At 38.4% G+C, this 18,603-nt stretch overlaps 2 protein-coding genes across 8 annotated transcripts in view; one reads left to right on the top strand and one right to left on the bottom strand.

Annotated features, from left to right (window-relative positions):
- ARHGAP6 (Rho GTPase activating protein 6) overlaps positions 1-18,603 on the bottom strand; it is a 488,293-nt gene that overhangs the window by 122,679 nt on the left and 347,011 nt on the right. The window lies entirely within an intron of this gene.
- AMELX (amelogenin X-linked) lies at positions 9,539-17,304 on the top strand. The gene is made up of 6 exons (XM_043458081.1): positions 9,539-9,560; positions 10,872-10,937; positions 13,382-13,429; positions 14,797-14,841; positions 15,118-15,588; positions 17,161-17,304. The coding sequence occupies exons 2-6, from the start codon at positions 10,884-10,886 to the stop codon at positions 17,164-17,166; spliced, it is 624 nt and encodes a 207-aa protein (XP_043314016.1). The 5' UTR covers positions 9,539-9,560; positions 10,872-10,883; the 3' UTR covers positions 17,167-17,304.

Genomic DNA, 18,603 nt, shown 5'->3' with positions numbered 1-18,603 from the left:
GTTATTGCTTTTTTTCCATAATATTATTTGGCCTGGGACCCTTGCAGATATTGCATTTATCTGCGAGCTAATAGGTCAGGAGTGCCTGGGACAGGGCGGGTACCCAGGGGTCTGGTCTACTCTAGCTCTCATTGTGATGTTGAAGTCATCTCATTGTGATGATGAAGTCAGCCAACCACTTCCCACTTCAACTTCCTCATTCCTGACAAACTTTCTTGTTAGAAACCCAAGAAAAAAAGTGTGGTGAAAGCAAACGCATAATGCTTCGCTGCAGCCAATTGTACACAACTCACATTCCTTGCCCTGGCATCCAGGTCTCTCTCTTCCCACCAGCCACTTGCATCGCTAATTTTCAATCTCAAATCCCTGCTCCTGCTCAAGTGGTCTTCTTCTGCATACCCAAGTGCCCTCTGCATTTTCCCATTTCTGCTGTTTCCAGTGACAAAGCCCTGTGATGGAATAGCCTTTACATCTATCGAAATCCTCTGCATTCCCAAAGTCCAGACACCCTTCTACATTTTTCCAAAGCCTCTGATTCATGGTAAATGACAGCAGTTATTTCAGGTAAGGAATTGTACATTTAATTGCTAAGAGCATGGAAGCACAACGAGATGTCACCTCTGGACCTTGTCTTATACTCCAACCTTGACCTCACACTATGCAGCAGCACTGGCTTCCTGCCAGTTCTCCAACATGCTGAGCCTGCCTCCATGTTGATGCCTTTGTGTTGGCTCTCACCCTAGAGATGCTCAGGTGTTGTTTAAAACTGACCACCCTATTGTAACTTGCAACTCAGCATTTTAATGCCCCTTAGCCAGCTCTGTATTTCCTTAGCCCTTCTCATCTTTTAACATATCTTTTATTTATCATATCCATTGTTCATATTGCTCTCTGAGAGATTGTGAACAGGGATCTCTGTCTTTGGTTCACTGATACACTCCATGAATGTAGAACATGCCTGGCATGTGGAAGGTAATCTATTATTTAAACATGTTAAATGCTAGAACATCAGATGACACTTAATAAACTTTAGTTTCATCATCATTGCTGTCATCAACTGTATCATCATGGGGCAGCTCTTATACTTTTATTCCATACCACTACACTGTATTTAGCCTTTCCTGGTTCTGTATTTTATATACTGTATAAAGATGGGGTAAGCTTCTTAAGGGGAGAGACCAATGGCATGTATATATTTTTGATATGTCTTCTTTTCCGATTGAGATATATATAATTCACTTGCCATGAAATTCACCACTTGAAAGTTTACAATTGAGTGACCTTCAGTATAGTCAAATGGTTGTACAACTGTCACCACTACTCTAATTCCAGAACATTTCCATCACCCTCTTCATAAAAACCCCAAACCCGTTAGCAGTCCCTCCCCATGCTTCTCTCCCCCACATCCTGGTAACCAGGAATTTAATTTCTGTCCCTATGGATTTGGTTATTCTGGGCATTTCGAAAAGGGAATCATACAATATATGGTCTTTTGTGTCTGGCTTCTTTCAGTTAGCATCATGTGTTCAAGGTTCAGCCATGCTGCAGCACTTGCCAGTACTTCATTCTTTTTTATGGCTGAATAATATTGTGTTGTATGGATATCATGCCACATGTGTGCTAGGCTTTGAATATTACAGATACTCAATAAACATTTTATCCCAATGATTTAAAAATTCTGGAAGCGTATGGAATGCTACTGAGAAGAAACTTAGCACATGACTATGATTCTCCTAAGAGCACATGATAAGATGATGCATGAGGTAACATAAAAAAATAGAGATTTTATGATTTTTCAAGCTGTGTTAGCATTATACTGGGGCAAATGTCATCTACAATTAGAACAAACTTGTACTCACTCCATTGAATTCTGTGATAGGTGACTGCATCTCTTTAATTTCAAGTAAAAATTCCTATGATAAAATGGATGTGAATAGAATTATTCCTGGTGGTGCAAGTGGTAAAGAATCTGCCTGCCAATACAGGAGACACCGGAGACTCAGGTTCAATCCCTGGGCCAGGAAGAACTTCTGGTATTCCTGCTAATTTATTTCCTCAGAGTTATAGCAACTTCAAATGTAGTTAATATTCCAGACATACCATTCATGATGTGGCCTTTTAAATAGAAGTTTGGAAATAACTCTCAACTACTATCACTGAATTTTATATAATTGAGGGATGTGATAAAGAAAACACTAGCTGAAAAGCTGCTCACAGTGCTGTCCATGTTCAAAGGACCATGAGCTAAAACAATAACCAGAATGGATACCAGAAATGACAACACAACCAGAACTGTGGACATTGCCTCCACTTAGGTTTTACCATCTATTTCTTGTTTCCTGTAGAATTAGCTGATCATAGGAAAATAGTATTCTAATATTTTACACTTATGTCCTTGTGGGTAATTCCTTAAGAAATGAACATGAAAGATATCCTACTGAATTGTAACAAAGTAAGAATTTTCTGTCCAAGAACAATAGAAGAAATTCTGCATATCAAATATGTGAGAATGATCATCTCCAACCTTTTGGGTGGTGAACTGTTTCCTTTGCTGTGCCTCCTTGAGCAAGGAGTGAAATAGTCTTAATATTGGAAATCATGTTTAGGAAGAGTCAATTGTATGCTCAAGACATTACCAGCTTCCTGTTACTGATGTTTTCCCATTTTCCAGGTAGTGAGGTAAGCATACAAGAGTCAAGAACACTGGTTCAAGTCAAGCATCATGGCTCAATGGCCCAACCATAACTCTAACCTATGCTGTCCTTTGCCAAAGGCACGTTCTCTCCACCATAGCATATTGCTTTTGTTTGGAGACTACCAATCGTGTATGTGTACATTGAATTCCCTAAGGAAAGTGCAACTTACTTTGGTGTATTTTGCTCAATAAGCAGAAATAAAAATGCTTGTTCTTATGTTACCGTGTTACCTCTGTTAACACAGACATAACATTTTCACTCCCGACAATTACCAGTTAATTATAACCCAAACAACATACTATCCATCTGCATATAATTTCCCTTACTGAAAACTGCCCCACCAGATACTTAGGAAATGCTTACAGACCTGACAAATTACAAGCCATTCCGTATGTGCTTATATTATTCAGATAGCTTTCACTAGTGATCTAAAAGGGACCCTATAGCTTTTTAAAAATCATTTCTTTTGTCTTTGATTTGTATGTTCAGCTTTTATTCCCCCTGAGAATGAATATTAAATAAACCTAGGGCTTGTGAAAGATCCAGACCTATCACTCAGCCCTCTCTCTGAACATGGATAAGCAATATTATACCCTAAACTTCTTGTATCTCTCCTGCATTTGTTCTGTTCACCAATTATTTAAAAGAAATAAAATCTTGGTTTCCCAAAAGCTTTCAGGAATAAGTCTCTTAGATAACTACTCTTAATATTTTCATGACCATCTCCCCAACTGGAGAAAGGGAGAGAGGGGGAAGGAGGGAAAGAGGAGGAGAAAGAGAATCATTTCAGAGCCAAAGGACTTTAAAAATCTTTTTTTCCCACTTAACTATGTCACGAAGAGTTGGACACAACTGAACAACTGAACTGAACTAATGTATCACAAGCATCTTTCTATATCACCAAATACAGATGGATACCCTTTATATGTGCCACAGTGGATTTGAACCAGTCCCCCATTGGGAGGCATTTTGTTCTAGATGTTGGTTCATAAACACTTCTATCTACTTTATATTGTCCTTGGAAACAGCAGGCACTGCCTATAACTGAATCTTTCCCTGGTGATTCAGCTCATGGGTATCTGCTCATGTCCAATCACTGCAGGACCTCAGGCTGAAAGACTGAAGCGATCCCATGGAAAATTAATATGCCCCTCCCCAGTCCAGCCAGAGGACTCCTGGAAGACTCTAGGGGGGCCGCCTTTCCCACAGCCCCCGCGTCTTTTGGGGTCACTGTGCTCCTTCTCCTCTCTCCTCATCCCTTTCTTCTCTACAAACGCAGACAGAGGCCGAGAGTGTATTCACTTCCTGAAGGTTAGAAGGACCATCTGTTCCAACACCCTCTCCTAGCATTCTCCACCCCAATGCAGAGTGAAGGATACTTCTAGAAACTGTGAGCAGTTTGAGAATTGGGCCACTGACCTATTCATCTTTGTACTCCAGCGCCAATGACTGTGCTAGGCACATACGAAGTGCTCAGCAACGGCTACTGAAGTTAGATCACAGCTTTGGCCTTTGAGGGATAAGTTAAGAGTTTAGGGTCCTAGGACCATCTCCCTTTACTGCAGCACTATTGTATTTCCTGCTGCTTCAGTAAAGTCTCCTTTTTTCATTTCAGGACTCGGGGCTTGCTGAGCCAGTCCACCACCTTTGATCACCACCTTGAATACCATCACCAAGCACTTCTGTTTTCTTATATGTGCCATTCTTCTTTCTAATTCTTTACCCCTGTTACTGATGCTTTTTTTTAATCCCAAGTCTACTCACTTATTAAATGTTGTTAGCCAGTAAGAAGATTCCTGTTTTTCCCCATAGCTTCAAAGGACCAGCCATTAAACATAGCTGAGTTCAGGATATTCTGGAATATGTACTGATGGCTTGCAGTCAATAAAATATGTGAATATGGGTGAGAGAGGTTAGGTTTTTTTGCTGTTATTCTTTTTAAATTACACCTTGTGCTGAAGTCTAAAAAGCTAATAATAATAATAATAAAACTTTATTATATCAAGCAAATTAACTCAGTTTCAAATAAGGAAAAAAATCAATTTTATCTATCATAGTATATTTGCTTGTAATATATTACAATTTAAACTAACAGGTCAGAGCCAAATATAATGAGGATGTTGTGATAACTGATTCTAAATCCTTTACAGCATCTCCCTTTTTAGCTCCTCATCAGAGGCTGTTTGCATGAAAGTCCATAGGAGCACTGACAGCAATACCGAGTTATCCATCTTAGTTGTTTAAAAGCTCATCTAAATTACTGCAAGATTCTTTGTTTAGGAGACTCCACATAGATTAAGGACATTTGAAATATTTTCATTATATCATGGATAACTTCTCTACATTTTCATCAATTAACTGACACATTTATCCAGCACCTACTTTGTAAAAGAGATTTTTCTAGTTACCAAAGAGCTTCCAAGGAAGTATGACACAATACCTGACTTTTAAAGGTTGCAAAAGGAAGTCAGTGTGTTTATTGGAATCAATGAGTGATGGTGTCCCTGGGTTCTGAAGAGGGTACAATTCCACTCCAGCAAGGCACCCAAACAAAACAACCAGCCTGGAGAATATTTTCTTTTAAGTAAATGTCTACAAAAGAAACACTTAAAATCTGACTTTAGTTCCAGCCACATAAGAAAACCCACTCCTGAAATTATTCTAGAATACTAGAGAGTTGTAGGTCTGCTTTAAAAGAAGATTCAAGAAATGGGCTCCTATAGATGATAAGAAAGTCTTCTGGAACTCATAGCACCTCACTTATCCCAATGTCACTTGCATACCTCAACCACCGCTGAAAACCAGGAAGTTGAGCAAAGGGGTGAAATGCAAAAACAAAACAAAATATCCTCCCAGCATTCAAAAACCAAGGCCACAATACTGAAAGTTCTGAGCTTTTCTCATAAGTGAGCCTCCCAGGCCACCTCAGCTTAGAGCGTCTCTTTACTTACGGTTCACACATATTCCTAACACGCTTGGCCATGTGATTTTCCAGCATACTGTAAATCAGAAGATTACAAGGGGAGAGTTGCTAGGATACAGAACGTGAGAACAGCAAAATGTGATGGGATGTAAGTCAAGAAAAAGAATAACTACGAAAAAATGGGCAAAAGAACTTATTAAAAAACTATAAAGCACCACATGAAAATTTTCTGTATGTATGAAATTTGTTGTTGTTGAGTATCTAACTTTTTGTCTGAGGCCAGGCATTGCAGGAAGTGAAGACATTTAAGATATGCTTCTGCTCAGAGCTCAAGGGTGCTTTGGCTCTTGACTTCCATGGCTTCTCTTTACTAAAAGTAGTTGATTGGGACAAAGTAAGGAGTGTGACGACAGTGGGTTAGATTCTAGTTCCCTGGGATTAACCTATGCTTGGCTCATCTCTTTTCATACTCCTGGAGTTGGTGATGGACAGGGAAGCCTGGCGTGCTGCAGTCCATGGGGTCGCAGAGTCAGACATGACTGAGCGACTGAACTGAACTGAACTGAACTGCCTTATCTCTGACCACTGGCAGGCAGGGACCGTTTGGTTCTTGATTTGTGCCAAAATTCCAGCCTGAGGTCCTTCCACATGAATTCCATGTCCTGCAGCCCCTGCTTGATTCCACAAAATTCAGGAGGGAGTTAGAGCAGCTGTTTCTGGGCCAGAAGGTGTCTGAATGTAATGTTTTTATAACCCTTTCTTGGACCTTCCTTGTTCCCATTAAGCAAGAATGGGAACCTATACGGGCATTTATTCACTAGTCATTTTGGAGAAAAGCTTTTGGAAACAAGAATAAAATCATTCATGTATCAATATTTGTCCCCTAAGTAATACAAATGGTCCTAGGTTCATAAGTATTCAACATATATATTTGAAATGAATGTATAAGGGGATAAAGACACATCCTGGGGTCATTCTATCACAGATATTCCATGGATATTTCCATAGAGGAAAATATTTTATTTTTGTGATGCATCTTTGAAATAGTGATTTTTTTTTAAAAAAAGAAAATACTTGATGTCAGAGAATAAGAAAAACAATAACACAAATACTTTGGAAGTGTTATAGCCTCTACCTAACAAAATAAGCCTAATAAGTTCAGTCTAGTAGGTTCTGTTTTATAAAGTTAACTTATTCATAAATGAAACAACTGCTTATATGAGAATTTTTTCAATTGAAAAACACTGAGTAACTGTTAAATTGCCTGTGGGACCTAAATTAGTGGAAGACACTTTAAGCATAGGGATCCATATTTTAGTACCTTGTGACTTGGGATATTCAGTGGGGGGAAATAAATAGAAAGAACCACATCGTTTCTATTGTATTTGCCATTACACTGAACAAGTGCCCATGGTGGACTGGCAATGACTCACTATCTGATGGACCAGAGAAATTAATGCCATAATAAAGAATCATTTTGCTGATCCTTGTGGCCAAATGTATGATTCTTTCTCATTGTTGAAAGGTGAGGCAAAATAATGAGACATATTTTGTAAACTTACAAAACCGCTATTCACAAATGACTTGTCCTTATTCTTTTCAGGCACTTCAATATATGTAGTTAAATCAAATGAGGAGAAAGATTGCAAAAGCATATAATATGATCTACATTTTCCTTCCTCTCCCTCGTACTGTCCCTCCTACTCTCCCTTATCTCCTTGTCACACACCTCCCACCTCCTCTCCCTCCAAGTAAGCTGACATCACTTCTCCATCCATTTTGCAACTTCCTTCAAAAGGAATCCTTCTTACCTTTGACATATAATAAACACACTCATGAATAAATGCAAACTATGGACACAATTGACTTTTAGAAGCATATTCTATGTTCCCTTTCAATCACATACTTGCCTCTTTTAACTTTCCACTTTCTCTTTTGTAATTTCTATCTCTCTGGTTGAGGGGTCTACCTTACCTTTCTTCATAATGGTTGTTCATTTTCTACTAATTCATCCCCAAGGATTATCTTAGAATCTTAGTTGTTAGCATTTTTAAACATTAACTGTGTGCCAAGTGCTGGGGCTGAGGAAGGTGATAACTTTCCATTCCCCCCAGAGATGTCTCTCATTTAGTTTTTACACGAATCCTCTTGGTAGGCTCTAGAATTGTCTTAATTTTACTGATGAGAAAACTGAGGCTCAGATAGGCTACATATCTTCTCAAGTCAATCAACCCTTGGTGAAGCTGGGTTCAGGACCCACAGGTAAATCTAACCTCCAGTTCTTATACTACATTGCCTTCCATGGATGTTATCTCCTTGAATTTAATTCAGCCAATGTGGAGTATCAATATAAAGATATATGTACATGAACAAACTTTAGAAATATTACTTAAGTAGTCAAAAAGATCCAGCTATACTGCTAGCAGTATCTGGGCATATAATGAGAATTTCCTTTATTGATCAATAATGATAGTCTCCTCATCAGCTACCTCTTATTATAGTCACAAATTTTGTTTTTTAAATATATTCTTCTTTTTAAATATTCTTTTCCATTATGGTTTGTCACAGAATATTGAATATAGTTCCATGTGTTATACAGCTGTTGCTGTTTAGTTGCTAAACCATGTCCGACTCTTTGCAATACCTCGCTCAGCTCCTCTATCCATGGGGTTCTCATGGCAAGAATACTAGAGTGGGTAGCCATTTCCTTCTCTGACAAATTTTGCTTTTTTATTGATCATATTTTAGAACAAAATAAAAATCCATATGCTTTACTAAGGTAGAAGAATAAAAAAAATTAATAGCTAGATTGGAGGTCCTCTCAGAACAGGGCTTTGGTTGTTGTTCAGGCAAAGCAAAGGCTGCTGTGAACGTGGGGATAAGACAACCAAAAGGACAGTTAGGAGTCTCTGAAAGAAAAAAAAAAGAGTAGAATTCAGATTTGCTTATGAGAGAATGTGGGATTGGACCAGAAGGATGTAGGTTAAGAAGGGCCATCATACTAAGAGAGGCTGAGCTGCTGTGTGGGGTGGGGGAGCCAGGGCAATGTTTCTTGTGATATACATTTGTTTGCAGGAATCAAAATGTGTTTTTAAGTGTGTGGTGTGGTATGTGGTATGTCCCTGGCCTTGTCCTTCAAATCATGAGTAAAAGTTTGGTTACTGGGAGAACCTTGAGTTCATGGTGGCTTGGATGGCAGATGGGTTACAGAATGAGGCCAAGGAGAAGGGCCTTTATCCTCTCTTTTGGTGGACACCAGAATGGTGATAAAGGTGATTCCTTTGTCACCTTTATCACCATAAAGGTTGATAAAGGTTGGAGAAGGTGATAAAGGAATTTTCACAGGGAACAGAGAAAATATCTTCAATGGAAGTAGCAAAAAGAGCAGTGGTGATCCTGAAATTATAATTCCTCAGAGAATTATTGGCAAGAGCTTTGGGATTTTACCAGAATGGAGATTTCAATCAGTTTATCCTGATCTGAGGGCTGGGGAGCCCTAGAGGACACATCGATTAGACTTATAGAAACTCAACCATCTAACATTTTTTGGTAAAGAACAACGTTATGTCCGCTAGAACCAGGGAACAGACAATGACATGGCTGTTTCTTAATAGTAAATCTGAAATATCAGCATGTGCAGTCAACTCATTTGCTGACCTAAAAACAGACTGATGAATTTTTTTGCCTGTTAAACCTATTATTGCCTATAATGAAAGACTATATGCACTAATCACAACATACAGTCTTATATTTGATCACAGCTTCTAAAAGTCATGATGCAGGGATTTTTAGTTACACTCAACACATTTTTCCTTCAGAAACCTGATTGGTTACTCTAGATGCTGTGAATGGTATAAAATGAGCTCTTAGTTGGAAGAAATCTAAAGAACCAAGCATCCCTGAGTTTCAGACAGAAACTTACTGAGTACGTGTGTGCAAAGGTATGTGGATTTTATTCATAATTTGGTATCCTTTCTATTGTACTTACTTCTTTTTCTGCATTTCATGTTCAAAAGATGTGAATGTGTTCTGCATTTCTCATAACTTATGTTGTCAATATTCAGTTACTTCTTCAGCTGGACCATGATTAAATTAAACTGATTACTTAAATGAATTGTTACTTTCTCATGCAGCAAAATGTTTGTCTATATTTCTTTAAATTTTAGGTCCAGAATCCCAAAGCATTTTTCAGGGCCAAATTTCACAGCAAAATATTTAATTACTTATCAATTAAGGCAAAAGTAATTTTTCACAGGCTGTGATACATTACCTAGAAAAACATTTCATTTAATTCCATCAAACAGAACCATCAACAAAATGGTTTTCCTCATTAATGCAAACTTCCAAAAAAAATTTTTTTTTTAGGAGGTAAAAATGTCAGTGTACTTCTCATAGCCTGCATTATTACACCTGATACTCATTTCCGATGCAAATTTAAGGCTTTTCTTCTGACAGTTCTCAAAGTTAGCCAGTAATTTGCACCACAAGGCAATGTATTTTAGGATGCCTTGTTTTGCTTCATGTTCCAAGGGTCTTATTTGTGGAATAATTACAGTGCAGTGTCAAACAAAAGGAAAATGTCATCATCTAAATATGGAATCTTTTCAATAAAAGTCATTCAACATTCAGAGAATAATCACAGAATATTAGCACCGTCCTCTCCCCTCTCTTCAACCACATCTTTTGCTCCACATCTGGAGCTCAAGGATGTTATCTGAGGGTCTTAAGTCCTGTCTGTCAGAACACCTGAAATTAAATTCCACTCCTTCCTTATTCTATTTTCTCAGATGACTGATCTTTACCAGTATCACTGCTCAGGTAGACGGTACCAAAACCAACCTTTCTGTGCCTCCTGGTTCTAAAAGTATCAAATAGTATGCACCTTGATGATCTCAATTTTTAGAGTTAATTCTATTTTTAATCATTTTGATTATAACCTACATTTAGCTTCTATGACTCTACAGGCTATACAGGTATAGGAAAATGGCCTGCAAATTCATGTCATTTATGTCCCTAAAGCTTGTTCAGCTCTCAACCTAAATGAAAAACATCTTTATTACCACTGTAGTTCCAGAAACAATAAAATGGGTTGAGAACTGGAATCATATAGGAATGAAGTAATCTCACAAGAAATGGTCCATCCTTTTTATTAGTAACAGACTAATATAGATTTTTATGTGGGTTTTATGAAGCATTAATTATGTCCTTCTTTGAGAAGAAATAAGAAAAGTGGGTGTTGACTTGTATTTCAGGGCTATCAAGAAATGGGGACCTGGATTTTGTTTGCCTGCCTCCTGGGAGCAGCCTTCTCTATGCCTGTGAGTAAAACCCCTCCTTCAAAAGTAAATGTCCAGTTTCACAAGCTTGGAAACAAAAGTCTGCCCCACAGTGGGTAAACGTTAGGGTTTAAAACAGTACATGATCAGATTTCCTCAAATGTCTCTGTGTTTAAGAAACACTTTGAAGAGCTTGTTATAAAAAAATGGATTCCCAGATGCTTCTGTCAAAGATTCTGATTGAGTATAGTTGGGGTGGGGCCCAGGACTCTGTATTTTAACAAGCACCCCAGGAGATTCTATTGGAACAGTTAGCCTGTAAATATCATCACCCATCTCTAGATGGAGGAAACTTTTGGAAGGGACCCTTGAAAGGCCTCCAGAGAAAGTATTCAACTAGCCTTAGGCAAATATTACAAAAATGTCAGTTTTCTCTAAAATTCAACTTTTCACAAGTATCCAAATATTTTCCTGCTCCCCCATGTCCACTGCTGTTGACCTTCAGAGGGTAAGATTTTGTGTTAGGAATTCCTTTCTTGAAACATCTCCCTGTTCTAAGAGACCTCATCCTTTTGGGTGTACCTGTTAAGCGAAGGACGTCCATGTGGTTGTCTGGAATCCAATCTATGCTCAATACATATGGATACATGTTATATTCAGATGTACCAAGGGCTGGGAGGTCTGACCAATTCTCTCTAAATACAGGCACACGCGAGATTAGATCACATGCAGGCAAAGCAGGATCCATCTGTTTTTCAGTGGCCTAAAGAGCAGTTGATACAACCAGAAGCCAGCAAAGCTTGAATATCTGCCTCCTCTCTTCCTCTCTCACCCATAAGACCAAGATTCTGTGCTCTGCCTTCCTGAAATCCTGCATTGTGGCAATTCCTAGGTCCCTGAGGGCCCTAGCATTACAAATTCAGTCCCTTTTCCCCTCTTCAATTTAACACCCCTATTCTCTGAGGGCTTCTATCAAGAATATAGAGGAAAGGCAGTTAACTAAAAGGAAAACAATTCACACTCAGATGAGAGGAATAAACCCTCTTATTAAATTTGAGCATTTTACAAGAACAGAGCCTTAATCAGCTCACAGCCTGAGGGGGATGGTCTGAATGGTCCTCCTCTCCCTCTTCCCCCTACCCCCCAGGGCCAATCAGAATTCCACAATGCAGGCATCAATCACTTGGCCTCCACTTTTGACAAGACAGATAGTCCTGGTTTAGATAATTATTCAGGTTGTTTTTTATTTTGAGCTTCAAAATGTTTCTACCATAGAAACATTGACAGACTCATAAAAAGATGACAGAATAATAAAAAGAATCAGCCAAAACTTCATAAATCAACTCTTTCATTTCCCATGGGATTTATACTGTTTCCACTGTACCACACCCATCTTGTTTTCACATTCATCGATTCACACATAGTTGTTTCTTTTGTTGCTGCTCATGTGTTATTTACTTAGCATACCAATTATGAGTAATATCTTTTACTTAACCACATATCCACCTCCTGATTTATAAGGGAATGTTCGTGAGACAATTCTCTTCTTGCTGGCATTTTGCAATTGTGTAAGAAAAACATATCCTTCTTCCCAACTGGGAGATGTGGAATATTGCCTGCCATATCAGTAAACAAAGGATGTCACAGTCATCAGTGATTGCAGCCCCCTTCAGGGTGAGCTGGTGAGCCCCAGGGGACCTCAGGGAGGAAGGAATACCTGCCATCTAGAAGCAATCAGATTGCAGTCACTCCCAAGGGTGAGCCCTGAGGAAACTTTCAGGAAAGGAGAACACAGGATGCTGGCCCCAGATAGCTGAGGTGCATATCAAAGGAATAATTTCAGTGAGCCCAGACTCCTGCACCTTCCTATATACAGAAAAAGCACTAAATTCCTTGAGAGATCTGGTTTTCTTTCATTAACAATAATCTTTTGACATTCAGTCTACCTGCCCTTTGTTACAAAATTCTTATATATCCTGGCTCCCTACCATCGCCTCCTCAGAGCAGTTTTCTCTGGGTAACTTGAGATGTTGCCTCCTGGTCTTGAAGCCCTAAAAACTCCCACTGAATAAACTATAACTCTCAACTTTTAGGTTGTGAATATTTTTTCAGTAGACAGCTTCATCAAGAAATAAAATGATGGGTGGGCTAGAGTAAGACTGATTGACAACATGGACGGAGAAGATCAGGGGAGGATAAATGTGTGCTGGTTTCTGTTCCTAGGACATCTAGTTGTTCTGGACCTCTTTAAAATAAGAGGGCTCCTCTTCTACACAGGGTACATGTTCAAACTAAAAGTAGACCTCAAATATATTCTGCACTATATAGATTTTTTAAAAGTAGCTGCAGTCTCTCTTAATGTGAAAATTGCATATTGACTTAATCTCTTTCCCTCTCTCTCTCTCTCTCCCCTTCTTTCTCTCCCCCTCCCTCTTTTCTTCCTCTTTCTCATTCTTTTTCTTCTCATTTCCCCCTTCCTATAAAAGCTACCACCTCATCCTGGGCACCCTGGTTATATCAACTTCAGCTATGAGGTAATTTTTCTCTTTACTAATTTTGACCATTGTTTGAGTTAACAATGCCCTGGGCTCTGTAAAGAATAGTGTGTTGATTCTTCATTCAAGATGTTTCTCAGTCCCACCTTTTCAGTTCTCACTACTAGCTTCCTGGTTTAAGCCCCGGTGGGTCATCCCAAGCCTTCATTGCCCCATAACCCTCCTACCTGGCCTCTCTGACTTAGTTTCTCCTCCTTATATGGCTATAAAATTTATCTCCCATGAACTACCACTCAGGGGGACTGCACGGTAGGGCAGAAATGAACTCTGGCTGAACAGCTTTGTTCTATCCCAGCCTGTAAAACATGGGGAATCAGGTAAGATGTTATTTAAGATCCTTTCCAGCTGGAAAACTCCCGATTCTAAGATATTCATACTCTGTGTATCTCCCTCATTTGTCCTTACTGAAATATTAGTGACCAAGTGGTCTGTGAGAGCAATGGAAAGCATGAGATTTCTGGAAAGTGGGTTTGAGGCTCTCCTCACCCCCATACTTACCATGAGACATTAGGTCAATCATTCTCTCTCTCTAGAACTTTGGTTTCCTCATCTGGAGAAGGGAAATAATGATAATATCCTGACTTCAAAATATTGTTTGGGGAACAAAATAGTTAAGCAGTATCAAAGGTGCTTTGTTAAGTATGACTTGAGCAAAGTTAATAATTGTTTATTGTATTGATATCAAATACCATACTACTATCTGAAGGAGTCGTTGGACCTGAGGTGAACCAAATACATACTGCTTAGAAAGAAGGAAAAATCTTACTTTTTTCATAGGTTCAAATGACAATCCATGAGTTTGTTTACTCAAACAAACTGAGGGAAAGCATTAATAAAAATTTGAGGCAAGATTTTCTATTATATCTTAAAAGGATGACATATGTGACCTGAAAACCTGTGTTTCTAGTATAAGGGACAGTGTTTCTGCCTCCTTTATTTTTTTTCATTGTTACATCACATCAAAAAAGGATATAATTAAAATTATATCACATTAATTTTCTGTTTTTTCTCTTGTAAAGAAGAGCAGGAGCTGAGGAATTAAACAGACTTACAACTTTCATAATCTCAGTCAAGCTCATGAGCCTCTTTAACTCTCCATGACCTTGTCTGTAAAAGTGAAAGTGATGATACTTGCCTCAGAATATGTAAGAAAACATGAAAAATGTGTAGGATGGCTGTAAGGTGGAACCTCACACATAGGAGGCACCTAACAAATGTTGACCTTATTCTTTCTTCCTTAGAACTCCTATTTTCAGGGTATCAGTATTGACAAGACTGCATTAGTGAGTCTATATTTCATGCAACTAAATTAAAACAAATGTATTCTAATCTCTCTTTCTCTTAAGGTGCTCACCCCTCTGAAGTGGTACCAGAGCATGATAAGACACCCGGTATGTAGATTTTTTGGTTCTTTATTCCCTTAAGATATTAAGCATGCATTTCAATTCCCTTTTTAAGTGAGGCAACATATCGATGCCACATATAGACACTAATGGGAAATCTAGTTGGTAAGCGGTCAAATCTGTATACACAGTTAGAAATTCTTGCACAGGGAAAAAGAACTGAGTAAATATTAATATTGCCATAATGACAAAGAAAACATTGCTGCTTCTCCAGTTGGAAGTCAATGGAGCGGATGGTAAACCTGACTCTTTGTTTCTCACCAGTACACTTCCTATGGTTACGAACCCATGGGTGGATGGCTGCACCACCAAATCATTCCCGTGGTGTCCCAGCAGACTCCCCAGAATCACGCCCTGCAGCCTCATCACCACATCCCCATGGTGCCAGCTCAGCAGCCCGTGGTCCCCCAGCAGCCAATGATGCCAGTTCCTGGCCAACACTCCATGACTCCAACCCAACACCACCAGCCAAACCTCCCTCTGCCCGCCCAGCAGCCCTTCCAGCCCCAGTCCATCCAGCCGCAGCCTCACCAGCCCCTGCAGCCCCTGCAGCCCCTGCAGCCCTTGCAGCCCCTGCAGCCCCTGCAGCCCCAGCCGCCCGTGCACCCCATCCAGCCCTTGCCGCCACAGCCACCTCTGCCTCCGATATTCCCCATGCAGCCTTTGCCCCCCATGCTTCCTGACCTGCCTCTGGAAGCTTGGCCAGCAACAGACAAGACCAAGCGGGAAGAAGTGGTGAGTACACCTTGAAGTCACTACAACACTTCTCAAAACGCGCGCGCGAAAGTGGCCCCCCAGAGACTGAAAATCTCTCACAGTCCAGGGCCTACAGTTTCAGCTCAGTGATTCTCTGAGTCCAAGTGTGTGTTGTAAATTTATATTATAAACGAGCTCATCTATATGGCTGAGTAATTAACACAATAGCTTTTCTGGTGGATTTAAACTCTATAATTACTTTGAATTCCTACCAGAAGATCTATTATTGAAAGCTGTTAATTTGACAGACAGTACTATAAGGGAACATTAGTTCTCTTTTATCTTTCAAAGGTTTGACCAGCAAGAATAGGCTAGAATTGAACTGGAGATTTCTTTTTAAAGGGTAATTGTTGCCAATGAGGGAATGCAGATATTTGAACAGGTAGGTGGGAGATCTCTTTGAAACCTAAAGGAAAATTACTTGTTTAAAGTGGTTTTGAATCTAACTTGGAGGAAGCTAAACTAGACAGATTGCTAGATTCCTTTTCAGTGCTGGGATTCTGTAGATTTTTTTAAGCAATAAGTCTTCACAGTAAAGGACAAAATATCCTTTCATTACAGAAAGCTCTTTCCCACTCTTCCAAATGAGTGGGAAATAGTCATTAAGTGACCCTTATCCATATATATAAACCCTCACTTTTGTGAATAAGAGATTATGTAATTCTACTGTATGTATGTCTTCAAATGTAATTCCAAGCTATAAATGTTATTAATGATTTTCTACTGAGAAAGTGAGGGGTGGGGTAGAAATGACCTGGATGGGGAGCCGGGTTACCTGGGTTCCAATTATAACTCTGCACCTAAAAAGGAGAAGCTATTTAACAAGTCACTTCAATTATATGGGTGTTTTCCCTTTAAAATGAGAGAAAGTAACTAAATCTGATAACTTTCAAGCCTTTGTCTAAGAACGAATACCATAGTTTTCCAATAAAAATTATATGTTATATAAGGCTTCAAAATTATGGGCATATTTGTAGAAAATATGGAGCACATTTGAAAAATGATTGTGTTCCAAATAATCTGGTGCCTACAGTTGATTATTCTAGTCTAAGGTACAGGTTACCTCTTTGTATAGAAAATGTGTTTATCTAAAAAAAATGCATTTATCTCTTTATTAATAATTAATGTCATGAACTTTATAAACCTTGTCAGAGCTATTCATGGAAATGTGACTTTGCATAGGTAGTTTGCACTCTTTAAAACTCCCATCTAAAATTAGAGTTAAATAGTGATAGCATCTTAGAGTTGTCTTAAGAAAATAAAGTGATGAGTTCAGAAATGACCGTGCAGAAAGGACTCAACAAAAGGCAGCAATTGTTATTTCATTATTCAATAATTGTTTTAAGTATTCTGAAGGCAGGGGCCTCCATCCTGGACACCTCTTTTCTAATGACTATGAGACAACAAAGAAAGTTTGAAAATTATAGAGTTCAACTTCAATGGCTATAATATTGTTTTGGCAAAATTGAAGCCATATTTGTTACTATAAATGGTATTCACTAAGAATATTTGTAAATTGTTTTACTTGCTTGTTTTGCAATTTTTTTCCAGGATTAAAAGATCAGAAAATGAGAAGAGACCTGAAGTAAATACTTCAGTTGCCTTCAGAAAGACACAAGAACACAAAGATTTTTTCCTACCACCACCTTACTTAGTAAATTCTGTAACTAAAAATAAGCAAACAATAAAAAGTTTTAAAAATCATTCCTGATTTTGTGCTGAATTAAACTTAAAATTTCATGTAACTGGAAAGAAAATATTATAAATGGATCTTCTTGAATAAGATAGGAACTGCTCATTTACACCTACAAATTGACCATTCTGCAGGCAAATGAGGACTATATTTCTTTTTAGAGACAATTTAAATTACACCATCTCAAAACTTTTTAAAAATAGAAGTTTACATAGTAGTTGTAATAGTTGGTAATGTGAAAAATTATGAACAAGTATATAGTCACTAAGCCAAAACAAAATGTTGTTGTTCAGTTGCTCAATGATGTCCGACTCTTTGTGACCCCATGGATGGTAGCCCACCAGACTCCTCTATTCATGAGATTTCCCAGGCAAGAATACTAGAGTGGGTTGCCATTTCCTCCTCCAGGGAATCTTCCCAACCCAGGGATCAAACCTGCATCTCCTGCATTGGCAAGAGAATTCTTTACCACTGAAACACCTGGGAAGCCAGAACCAAATGAAGGGAAGTTTATATGAAGAATTCTTTACATTAAAAAGATAAGCTTTTCTGAAATGTTTATATTACAAAACAACTGAAAACTTGGAGCAGTGGTTTTATACCTCACACCACATTAGTAACCAAAATCTGGTCTTTTGATCTCATTCTACTGAAAGCAATTTTTTAATGAAATTATGTGATACATAAAATAATGTACTGAATTTTAAATCTTTGAGGTATTTTCCTAAGAAAGCTTTTATTAAATGGAGCTTCAAATAGGGAATCACAGCAGTTTTATATACAAGTCATTTCTTTCACTTCATAATCTTTAAGATGATAAATTCTACTGTATAGTCTTCAAAATGTTAACAGATGCATAAAATGGACTCAATACAGCTTTACTTTCCCACTTATATTTATATTTGAATTCTTTTTTCCTCCTACACCCAAACAGAATTGTAAACAGTTTTTTTAGGGTTTATATTACACAGTACCCACAATAACTTTATTCCAATACCTTTATGATTAAGGCCCCTTAATCATTTTCTGAAATGAATAAACATTACTGGGAGGGTGTCAATATTCGAGCAAATAACCTGATTTTAAAGAATTTAGAATAAATTAAAAAGTCAGAAAGAAAGCTTTTAATCAACTGACATGGGCCAATTCTAATCAATTTAGTATATATTTATTAATCGCCCTCTAGGGTAAGGCACTATTCCATGTCCTGATAAAAATGGTAAGTCCCCATCCTTAAGGAATCTAGAATCTACTGAAGGGCTAAAATAAGCTCACAAATAATGATAAGAGAAAGCCTAATA

The sequence above is a fragment of the Cervus canadensis genome, chromosome X, assembly GCF_019320065.1.
Source record: "Cervus canadensis isolate Bull #8, Minnesota chromosome X, ASM1932006v1, whole genome shotgun sequence".
Classification (NCBI taxonomy): domain Eukaryota; kingdom Metazoa; phylum Chordata; class Mammalia; order Artiodactyla; family Cervidae; genus Cervus; species Cervus canadensis.
This window is presented reverse-complemented; position numbering and strand designations above follow the sequence as displayed.

Bases quoted from the DNA above. Each gene is read 5' to 3' on its own strand.
- AMELX (XM_043458081.1), top strand. From the start codon at position 10,884: ATGGGGACCTGGATTTTGTTTGCCTGCCTCCTGGGAGCAGCCTTCTCT. The intron at 10,938-13,381 runs GTGAGTAAAACC...TTCCTATAAAAG, and splicing joins GAGCAGCCTTCTCTATGCCT to CTACCACCTCATCCTGGGCA. The intron at 13,430-14,796 runs GTAATTTTTCTC...CTTTCTCTTAAG, and splicing joins ATATCAACTTCAGCTATGAG to GTGCTCACCCCTCTGAAGTG.